General features: G+C 45.1%; 1 protein-coding gene across 2 annotated transcripts in view; it reads right to left on the bottom strand.

Moving 5' to 3' along the window:
* Positions 1 to 5,175: 5,175 nt before the first annotated feature.
* The window catches only part of RHOH (ras homolog family member H), a 48,250-nt gene continuing 41,676 nt past the window's right edge, over positions 5,176 to 11,749 (bottom strand). For both annotated transcript variants that reach the window (XM_054553841.1, XM_054553840.1), the window contains 2 exons: positions 7,239 to 7,359; positions 5,176 to 6,913 (listed from right to left, as the gene is read on the bottom strand). In XM_054553841.1, coding sequence (XP_054409816.1) covers positions 6,129 to 6,704 — 576 coding nt within the window. In that variant the 5' untranslated portion in view covers positions 6,705 to 6,913; positions 7,239 to 7,359 and the 3' untranslated portion in view covers positions 5,176 to 6,128. The remainder of the gene's footprint in view (positions 6,914 to 7,238; positions 7,360 to 11,749) is intronic.

The following is an 11,749-nucleotide window of genomic DNA, read 5'->3' as shown; positions in this document are numbered from 1 at the left end:
CACACCCAGCCTCAGTGTCTTATCAACAGGAAGAGAATATCTACCTTGTGAATTGTTATGAGCATTAAATGAGATGACGTACCTAAAGTACCTACCAGGGGTGCTGGAACCAGCAGGCATTCCAATGTATTTCAATGTATTTTGTTGCTATTATCATTATCCCTAAGTATTGTTTTACTCATCTTACTCTAGCTAACAATGTTACAAGCGGTGCTTACGTCTGTGCCAATTTTTCATCCTATGACCCACTTTTTAACAAGTTTTAGGATATTCTAATCTGATCTGGAATGTTCAGCCTATGTCTCTGCATTGGGATCTACCAAAAACATAATAACAACACCATTTGAACAATAGTTTACAAATATAAAACACTTCCACAGTCTTTTTTTGTTGAGACGGAGTCCCGCTGTGTCACCCAGGCTGGAGTAATGGCATGATCTTGGCTCACTGCAACTTCTGCCTCCCAATTCCTGCCTCAGCCTCCTGAATAGCTGGGATTACAGGTGCCCACCACCACGCCCGGCTAATTTTTGTAGAGACAGGGTTTTGCCATGTTGGCCAGGCTGGTCTCTAACTCCTGACTTCAGGTGATCTGCCCGCCTTGCCCTCCCAAAGTGCTGGGATTACAGGCATGAGCCACCAAGCCCAGCCCGCAATCATTATTGTACCAATATTTATATAGTATCCTAGGAATTCATATCTCTGCTTTAAGAAAGGGAAACTAAGGCTGAAAGACACACAACCCAGATTTTCTGACCCCAAAATACATCACAATTGTCTGGTCTCTCCACTCCCTCATCATGGCTTTTTATCTACCATTAGTATTGAGTTCCAGGTCAGGATGCATTTTAGAATCTACCAAAAAGCTAATGTAGACTTTAGGTTTAATCAAGAACTTTTTATGAACTTATAGCTCAAATAATTTTCAGAGCTTATCTTTTCTTGTGAAAACCTGCTTGACATCTTAGCCATTGATTATGTTTCTTTGCTTTATCTGGACAGATACAGTGTCAGGAAAAGTAGGTTCTTACTGTTGAGTTGTACTGACCCCACTCGACTTGTAAGCATTTCTTTCTCAGCACTGGGGCCGAGCACTCACAGAGCCCTGTCCCCTCTGTCATGTCATAACTCTACAGATGCACCAAAGTGAGTCCTTCCATCACATTTCATTCTGGGTAAAGGGCCCCTCCTAAGTATGTAATCCTTGAAAGAAAAGAGCCAAACTCTCCTCTTCCCTGTCACTTCCTTATTCAAAGGAAATACCTGAAACCTGAGGGGTGGAAAAGTGAGATAAGAAAAAGAGAATATTGGCCAGGCATGGTGGTCCACGCCTGTAATCTCAACACTTTGGGAGACCCAGGCAGGTGGAGCACCTAGGGTCAGGAGTTCAAGACCAGGCTGACCAACATGGTGAAACTCCATTTCTACTAAAAATACAAAATTAGCCCGGCGTAGTGGAACATGCCTGTAATCTCAGCTACCTGGGAGGCTGAGGCAGGAGAATCACTTGAACCCAGAAGGCAGAGGTTGCAGTGAGCCAAGATTGCACCATTGCAATCCAGCCTGGGCAACAAGAGCAAAACTCCATCTCAAAAAAACAAAACAAACAAACAAGCAAAAAATGAAGAGAAACAGAATATTGGCTGGGCACAGTGGCTAACACCTGTAATCTTAGCACTCTGGGAGGCCAAGGTGGGAAGATCGCTTGAGCCCAGGAGTTCAAGACCAGTCTGGGCAACATAGTGAGACCCTGTCTCTACGATAAATTTTAAAATTAGCCAAGTTTGGTGGCGTGCACCCGTGGTCCCAGCTACTTGGGAGGCTGAGGTGGAAGGATCACTTGAGCTCCAGAAGTTGAGGCTGCAGTGAGCCATGATCACACCACTACACTCCATTATGGGTGTCAGAGCAAAACCTTATCTCAAAAAAAGTTTTTTAATAAAAAAAAAGAGAATATTTCCCAAGCTTTTTATAACATTAAATCATGGTGTATTTCATCTCTGCCCATTTATATGCAATCAGCCTTTGGAATTATGCTTTAAATACCAAGGATTGGAACGGAGACCTTTGCAAATGATGGTGTTGTGCGACATAGGTGGGTCCCATTCTCATTGCCAGAAAGAAAAGGGCAGGACAAAGGTCAGACTTGGAATATTTTATTTAAAAATATATTTTTCCAGCTACTCGGGAGGCTGAGGCAGGAGAATGGCGTGAACCCGGGAGGCAGAGCTTGCAGTGAGCAGAGATCGCGCCACTGCACTCCAGCCTGGGTGACAGAGCGAGACTCCATCTCAAAAAAATAAAAAATAATAATAATAAAATAAAAATATATTTTTAAAAATACAGGCTACTTGACTGACAGGGGTGGAGCTGCAAGCTACATGAGGTCGGATGTGGCAAAGCCATTCAGTCAAGCTGCTCTGGGAGGAAGTGAGGCAGGGTGGTTTTGAGCAGACCCACTTGAGACTCCTGGGGCAGCCACTCACCTGCTGCATGGGCTTGGCCTTGTCACATCAACATGCTGAGCCTCAGTTTCCTCATGTAAGATGGGACTCAGTATAATGTGGGCCTACACACATGTGGCAAAAGAATGCTTCACTCGGTGGCCGGCACAGCACATCTGAAGCACTGAACAAACTTAATCAGGATGCTTCTAGCTTTCTTGTCACTCACCGCACTGGATTCTGCTGCCCAGTTAACTAGTCAGTGTAAAGTAAGACAGAATAGAATTGCTATGGATGGAATGTTTGTGTCCCCACAAATCTCGAAATGTTGAGGCCTAATCCACAGTGTGATGGTATTTGAAGGTGAGGACTTTGGGAGGTATTAGATCATGAGGGTTGAGCCCTCATGAATGGGATTATTGTCCTTAGAAGAAGAAACACCAGAAAGATGATCTCTTGCTCTACCATGTGAGAACACAGCAAGAAGACACCCATCGCAAACCAGGCAGAGGGGTCTCACCAGAACCCAACCATGCTGTCCCTGGCCTTGGACTTCCCAGCCTCCAGAACTGTGAGAGAGAAATTTCTGTTGTTGAAGCCCCCTAGTCTATGGTTTTCCACTATAGCAGCCCAGGCTGACAGAGACAAGAATGAGTTACCTGACCATGAAAATTAACTCTTTAATGTCATCAAGAACATATTTAATGCTGCTACTTGGAATAGTTAAGAATTGATATACAATAGTCTACAAAAGGTACCACAAATTTTAAAGTCTAAGAAAACTGTGTCTGCATCTAGGTAGACAAAAGTAAGTATGTGCTCATGTAGAACACACAACACATGGATTCTACCCATATGACCTATTTTTCTTCTTACCCCTGCAAGGCTGGTGAGGGTCTGCTTCCTTTCTATAACCACTGTGTGGCACAGAAGCCCAATTACTGTCTTTCTCTCCATTTCAATTCAACACAACTTTAGCTCCATTGCCTTCCCTGTGCTGAGCCCTGGGGACACTGAGGAGACCAGGAGGCAGTACTACCTTCAAGAACAGCAGTCTAGCAGGAAGACAGACACTTATTGGTTCCATTTCTGCCAGATTCCGCCACTGGAAAGGGTTTACACATAGATTCCTGGTCTCAGGTGTGAGGGTTCCCAGAGGGAGCTGTTAAGCTTGGCTCCAGCCAACAGGTGGAGGTCTCACCTGTGTGTCCTTGCCCAGTTGACAGCAAAGCCATTTGAGTGTGCCCTCTCTGGCCTTCCCTTCCTGCTCTGCTGCCACTGTGGAACCACCTCCTCTTCCCTCACTTAGGATCATGTACGGTGGCCCTTCCCACTTTCAGATACCCACCCCCATCTCTCTTCAACAAGAGAGAAAGAAAAGCCTGGGGGACAGCCCACTGCAGTGAATAGAAATTCCTTCCCACTGACATGTTAAATACTTCTCACCACAAAGGCTGGCCCTGAACACCCGCATTCGTGACTTAAGACTCTGTGTGTTGAGGGAGAAGAAGAGAATCCCAGGGATATCAGGGGATATGAGATCCCTTCCCCTCCCCTGCCTGGTCATCTTTCAAGCCCCCCAACCCTGAGCTGAGAACTAGAGACAGGGGCTCTCCAGTCAAGGGAGGCGGGTGACTTAGAGGTGAGTACAAGCCACGGCCTGGAGAGCTGAGAAGTCTGGGTGAAGGCAGCTGTGTCAGCCCCAGGGAACCGAGGCAATCCTCCCACCAGAGATCAAGACCCTGGTCCCAGGCCTTTTACTGGCTGTGGATAGGAGGAGAGAGAGAAGGAGAAAGCAATGTGTGAATGAGCACACATTTGGTTTTTGATACTGATTCTAGCTATAAGGAATTGACTACACAAGGAAACAGAGAAACTGATTTGGCTATGTCAACATAATTCTAATCAAAGTCATTTATGCCAGCCGCCTTACCTTTTGTGTGTAATAGTCACGTTACCCCATAACAATGATGTACCTTCATAAAGGTGGTTCAGAGTGTTTCCAAGTTTTGATTAGGGCAGTAATTGATTGATCTATCTAGGTGCCAGTCTTTGCAATTTCTTTCTTTCTTTCTTTCTTTCTTTTTTTTTTTTGAGATGGAGTCTCCCTCTGTTGCCCAGGCTGGAGTGCAGTGGCGCAATCTCAGCTCACTGCAACCTCCACCTCCCAGGTTCGGGCAATTCTTCTGCCTCAGCCTCTTGAGTAGATAGAACTACAGGCATGTCCCACCACACCCAGCTAATTTTTGTATATTTAGAAGAGACGGGGTTTCACCATGTTGGCCAGGCTGGTCTTGAACTTCTGACCTCATGATCCACCCATCTCAGCCTCCCAAAGTGCTGGGATTATAGGCGTGAGCCACCGCACCCTGCCCAACCCAGCCTTTGCAATTTCTACCTTAAGTTATGTAGTCCTCTATTCTCAACTTTAACAGATGAGCAACACCATTGCTTTTAAACTATTCGATAGAATGGGGTTTGAGTTGTATGTGTGAGAGCAGGTTGTGTGCGAGTATGTGTGTGTCTATTTATTCAGTATTTCCCCTGATAACTTTCTGTTATCTGAGCAGTTGCTATATAGCTTTCTTTTTCCTGTGCTTGGAATTTGATTTTTCTTTTTTGAAGACTGTAAATTCTACCTTTTTTCCCTTACATACACATATATATGTAGATATCCCCCCAATAATCCTAATCAGACCTTACAATTCATAAATTATATTGCCACAACAGCTCAGTTTAGACAAATTTATAACAAATTTGTGAAATTAACAGAACTTTGAGCCCCCTGTCTTTCACAGGACCTGCAGTCGCCTGGGAACCACCCTACCAGAAGTGAAAGTGACACTCTCTTGCTTCTGTTCCAAGTCCTGTTGCCATTGCTTGGAGCAGTCTGATTCTCTACCTGAAAGACGGTGTTTCAATCAGTCTTGGTGAATGAGAGGAGAATATTTAGTGCATAACTGGAGTTGAGTGAAAGACAATATAATAAATAAATGAATGATGTTTTATCATTTCAGAAAAATATAGTGATAACTTTAAAATCATTAGGCAGTATTAGGATATCTTATGGAACTATATTTTATATCCAACGCTGAATAACAGGTAAGTAGAAAACAAGTTGCAAAGATTCATTTATGGTCATTTTTAAATTTGATTACCCATTTAAATCCAGCAGCCAAGTGGTTTCAACAGGCTTTCTACTTGAGGTGAAAATAATAACACTACAAACATATGGCAGAGCTTCGTACAAGCATTTCACTCACAGAGGAGTTTATGTTTTCGAGGATGTAGGAAAAGATTTTCCAAGTGTGAAAACTAAATATATACAAAAGCAATACATTTTGTTATTAGTTAAATAAAATGTGTCTTTAAATATGGAATTCTTTGAAAAACTCACTTCATCGTCCAAAATTATGGAGACTATTTCACTTTTTAAATCAAAGATGGAATATTCATTACAGTTCCCCAAGGGATTTTCTAACTGGCCCGGGCAAGGAGTTCACTTGTAGAGTGTAGTTAGTGAAAACATCCAGTGGCCAAGCCTCATCAATAACTGTATCCAAAAGGAGATGCTGCTTGGGGTGTACCCAGAGAAAACACCAAGCTTTCCTGGCTTCCCGGCCCTCCCTCTCCCCATTAGTCTTTGGGGCGCATACATAAGTGTTGTGTGAAGTCTTTTGGGGTTTAGAAGATCTTGCACTCGTTGATGGAGAAGAGCCTCCTTCTGTTTCGTCTCCTGGCCTGGTTGACGGCAGTTCGGACGGCGCACTCAAACACCTGCTGTACTCCCCGATTGCTAAGGGCTGAGCACTCCAGGTAGCCCTTGGCTCTGACATCCTGGGCCAGTTTCTTCCCTTCCATGGCATTGATGCAGGAGGCCCTGTGGGGCCCCATCTCCCGCTGGTCAGTCTGGGTGGCCACCACCAGCACAGGGGTACAGGGCAAGTTGCTCCTGATTTCACCAATCCACTTGTTCTTCAAGTTCAGGAATGAGTTATGGTTGGCCACAGAGTAGCACATCAGCACCACGTCTGCCTGCTGGTAGGACAGGGGCCGTATGCTTCTGAAAGCATCATTGCCGGCTGTGTCCCAGAGGCCCAGGCTGATCTGGATGCCATCCATGAAGACGTCCACCCCCGTGTTCTCGTACACTGTGGGCTTGTAGGCCTCCGGGAAGGTCTCGGAGGTGAAGCGCACCAACAGAGAGGTTTTCCCCACAGCAGAGTCACCCACCAACACACACTTGATGGAACTCAGCATCTTCCCAGCCTGCTCTCCTACTCTCAAGTCCAGAATCCCAGGAAAAAGAGCCCTCAGTGGGCAGCTGCAGCACACGCCATTCAGCAAGGGGAATGCAAGCCAGGTAGGTCTGTGTCCTCAGGACCTCTGACGGCGATTTGCAGAATGTTACTTCTCCCTGCCCTTCCAAGCACAGTCTGCTTTGAAAACCTCCAAAGCCTAGTCTTCAACTGGAACAGAAAGAGAAGGGGGAAAATGAAGTCTTACTTTCTTTCTTGCCTTTTTTGAAGACAAGGGGCTTCCTCATTGGCAAACTGATTAAATGTGGGGCAATCTCAGTGTAGCCATCCAACCCCACTTGTGCAATCCACTCTTCCCCTCACAGGGAGAGCTTAGATCTGTCTTCCCCTAACACACACACACACACACACACACACACACACACAATGCCTCCCGGTCAAGAAGCAGAAGCTGACTTTATCTGTAAAATCACTCAAGCACTAAAAAGCACAAGCAACTGCTCTGATTGCAACATGAAAAAACCTCAGTAGCAACCTGGTGTGTGAAGAAGACGTTTCCAAACAGCTCTCTGTCGGCTTCTACTCCAAGAAGTGGCAAAGGCCCCGAGAGCGTTCTCCACGGCTTCAGTCTCTGACGGATCTAGCCACGTTGGAAACTGCAAGAAACAAGAATGTTATGAGCGACAGATACTATATGCATTTCTTTTTGTTTATTGACTAATCACACAGTCCTTGGTTTATGGGAATATGTGTTGTAATAGGGGAAAAGAAATTACTAGAACTCTAAAACTTTGCTGTGGTTTTTCCCTTGAGGTTTTTCCAAAAACTGGTAAGAGATGCAACAGACTGGCCTTAGAGTTATCTGTATCTGAAATCAGGCACTGTCACCTACACGTGGCTTTGAGCACACTGCTTGAACTCCACGCCTCAGCTTACACATCTGCAAGATTGTGATAAATTTTGGAACCACTTCTCAGAGATGCTGTGAGGATTACGTTATTTCTTTCTTTTAACATTTTTGGTGGCCATCTGTGTATCCTGAACTCCGCTATGCCCCTGGTTAAACAAAATAACTTGCTTGAAAGCAACCATATTCAGTGCCTGTCACTTAAACAGGACTGCATAAATGGGACAATCTGAATTTCATGAAAGGCCAAATAAATTCTCATTCAGTGCAGTGGGAAAGCTCCAGGCAATGAGCTCCGCTTTGGAGACAGTGTCGTGTCTGCTGCGGCACAATATCACAAGGCCAGCCCAGCTCCAGACGAAGGAAAAGTCTTTCAGACCAAAATTCAGAGTAAAGGTTATTACTGCAACCTGGGCTTGTAACCTCCCATCCTTGGCGATCTTCCTGATGTATGTCGTGCAGGGCAATACAAAGCAAACCTACACGTCTGATTTAAAACATAATTTTTAAGTCACTTCTCTAAATCCTGGCATTCCTTTCCAAAACATTTTTTTTTCTTTTTCTTTTTTCTGAGACAGGATCTCACTCTGTCGCCCAGGCTGGAGTGCAGTGCTGTCATCACAGTTCACTGCAGCCTGGACCTCCTGGGCTCAAGAGATCCTTCCACCTCAGCCTCCCGAGTGGCTGGGACTACATGTGTGTGCCACCACACCAGGCTAATTTCTTGCTTTTTTTGTAGAGACACAGTCTCACTATGTTGCCCAGGCTGGTCATGAACTCCTGGCCTCAGGGATCCTCCTGCCTCAGCCTCCCAAAGTGTTGGGATTACAGGTGTGAACCACCGCGCCCGGCTGCCAAGACATTTTTATCCTCGTCAACCCACCGTCTTTGTTGTTTAATTATACCTAATAGCCTTTGCCAATGAGTTAGCCAAATAAATAATTCACATGATACTCACATATTCGTGTTTTTAAACACATGTAAGCCAGGTGACCTTGGCCAAATTACTTAACCTCTCTGAACCTTGGTTTTCTCATAAAAATGAAAATAAGAAAAGGACTTTCCTCATGTGATCATTGTAAGGATTCAGAATGTAAAGAGTCTGATTTAGCACAAAACCTGGCATCTGGGAATTATAGGAAGCCATCAAGTTATCCATTTCACTACTATCGGAAATGCCAAATACTGAATGTCCATATCGGAGGGACCACTTTGCCAAATGTTTACCTGGACTCTTTCTCCAGACTCACACCAGGTTACTGTCACACACCATGGTCATGGACCCCATTTGAGACTAGACCTTTGAGGAAGGACTCCTTGAGGGCTCCATAGGCTTTGGTTAAACTTTAGATCCTTAGACCAAGAGGCAACTTAAATATATGCATTTGTGACTTAGTCCAGAGCCAAGAGCTCTTAAGACATTTCTATGTTTTATTTTTTTAATTTAATTTAATTATCTTATTTTTTATAAATAGAGTTGGGGGTCTCATTATATTGCTCAGGCTGGTCTCAAACTCCTGAGCTCAAGCGATCCTCCCACCTCAGCATCCCAAAGTGCTGGGATTACAGGCATGAGCCACCGCACCTGGCCTTAAGTTTTATTTTACCCCAGTGTAGCAGGGCCAGAATTAGGAAAAATGTACACGCTTCGGGCATTTATTTATTTATGTATTTATTTTAATTTTATTTTTTTGAAATGGAGTTTTGCTCTGTTGCCCAGGCTGGAGTGCAGTGGCTCGATCTCAGCTCACTGCAACCTCCACCTCCTGGTTCAAGCAATTCTCATGCCTCAGCCTCCCGAGCAGCTGGGACTACAGGCATGCACTATCACACCCAGCTAATTTTTGTAATTTTTGGTAGAGACAGGGTTTCACCATGTTGCCAAGGTTGGTCTTGAACTCCTGACCTCAAATGATCCACCCGCCTTGGCCTCCCAAAGTGCTGGGATTACAAGCGTGAGTCACCGCACACAGCCACTGGCCACCTTTATTTATTTTTTGAGACAGAGTCTTGCTCTATCTCCCATGCTGGAGACAGAGTACAATGATGGTTCACTGCAGCCTCCACCTCCCAAGTGATCTTCCCACCTCAGCCTCATAGGTAGGACTATGAGCACTCACCACCGTGATCGGCTAATTTTGTTTAGTTTGTGTAGAGACAAGGTCTCACTCTGTTGCTGAGGCTGGGCCCGAACTCCTGGGCTCAAGTGATCTTCTCGCCTCAGCCTCCCAAAATGTTGGAATTACAGGCATGAATCACCACACCCAGCCCTTTTGGTTATTTAAATAAACTTTTCAATAAACTGACTGAGCTAAAGCCAAATTTCCTGTGTGAATATCTGCAAAAGGAAATTAACAAGGCATAACTGGTTTTTTTGGGGTTTTTTTGTTTGTTTTTTTTTTTGAGATGGAGTTTTGCTCTGTTGCCTAGGCTGGAGTAGAGTGGGACGATCTCGGCTCGCTGCAACCTCCGCCTCCCGGGTCCAAGCGATTCTCCAGCCTCAGCCTCCCTAGTAGCTGGGACTACAGGCGCCCACCACCAGGCCTGGCTAATTTTTGTATTTTTAGTAGAGATGGGGTTTCACCATGTTAGCCAGGATGGTCTCGATCTCTTGACCTTGTGATCTGCCCGCCTCAGCATCCCAAAGTGCTGGGATTACAAGTGTGAGCCACCGCGCCCGGCCATAAGGCATAATTGTTAAGGTCATGGGCTTCAAAGTCAGGTAGACCTGGCATTGAATCCGAGCTGCCCAACCGACTACCTATGGACGAACTTAGAAGATTTTCTTAACCTCCTTAAGCCTCAGTTTCCTCCTCTGTAAAATCAATATAATAATATTATATCTGCATCACAGGTTGTTGAGAGTATTAAGTGTGCTTAGAGCTTAGAGTGCAAAATTCTTTTATTTTTTTTCCTTGAGACAGAGTCTCACTCTGTCGCTCAGGCTGGAGTGCAGTGGTGTGATCTCGGCTCACTGCAACCTCCAACTCACGGGTTCAAGTGATTCTCCTGCCTCAGCCTCCCAAGTAGCTAGGATTACAGGCACCACCACCATGCCTGGCTAATTTTTGTATTTTTAGTGGAGACAGGGTTTCACCATGTTGGCCAGACTGCTCTCAAACTCCTGGGCTCAAGTGATCTGCCCGCCTCGGCCTCCCAAAGTGCTGGGATTACACGCGTGAGCCACTGTGCCCGGCCTAGAGTGCAAAATTCTTAGCAGGTGCATAATATAAACATACTGTATGTACATAGTAAACACACAGTAAGTAGTCCCTATTAATAACATTCTCAAATAACAATTACTAAATATAATGATAAACAGTTATTAACTCTAAGTAGGTAATTTAAAGTAGCACAAAAGAGGTTTCTCCAGCAAAGGGTGTTCTGTGTGTCTCACACCCAGACATGGCTACAAAAAGAGAAAGAAAGAGACTCCTGTCTAAGCTTTGCTACCTAGAGAGTCAGAAAGGAGAAAAAGTCTCTGTTCAATCAAGTGACCCTCATGTGCCAGCCAGTTCTGACCCCAAGTGGCCCATCAAGTCAGCTTTCAGGGCCTCAGTTTCCCAAACTGTAAAGTAGTTTCTGATAGTTTTATTAAAACTGAAGCCAAAGTAGGAACATTTATTACCTGCTGCAGTGAATATGAAAACATAAACCGCTGCATTATTGTGCAGCAGTAAAGATGGATGACAAGCCTTGAGGAGAGGAGGAGCCTTGGCAGATGCCTAACTATGGAGCTGTGGGAGGAGGAGAGGTAGGGGAGGAGCTGCGGTCCAAGGCAGAGCCATACCCTATATGGACATGACAGATAATCTTCAGAATGGGTCACATGTGTCCAGGAGTGAGCCGCCGCAAGTTACATCATCAGCATGTAAGTCTGATGGGCTTGAATTCAGCGGAATTTCTCCTAAAGAAATTCCCCCTAAAAGGGCTTCTGGGTGAAAAAAGTGAGTCTTCTGTGGTATTTCCCAAGTGGCTAACTGGCAAGAGTGGCCCAAGTATGTCTCTTCGTACGGAAGAGTTACGAGAGCGTCATGGGTGATGACACTGAGTGGCCCTCCAGGCCGTTCTTCTCAGGCCTTGAATCAGATAGAATTAATGAGCCTTCACCTCCAGAGCCTCTGGGGTCTCCATAATAT

This window comes from Pongo abelii, chromosome 3 (assembly GCF_028885655.2).
Source record: "Pongo abelii isolate AG06213 chromosome 3, NHGRI_mPonAbe1-v2.0_pri, whole genome shotgun sequence".
In the NCBI taxonomy this organism is placed as follows: Eukaryota; Metazoa; Chordata; class Mammalia; order Primates; family Hominidae; genus Pongo; species Pongo abelii.
Note: the sequence above shows the minus strand (reverse complement) of the source record. Positions and strands in the feature narration are given on the sequence as shown.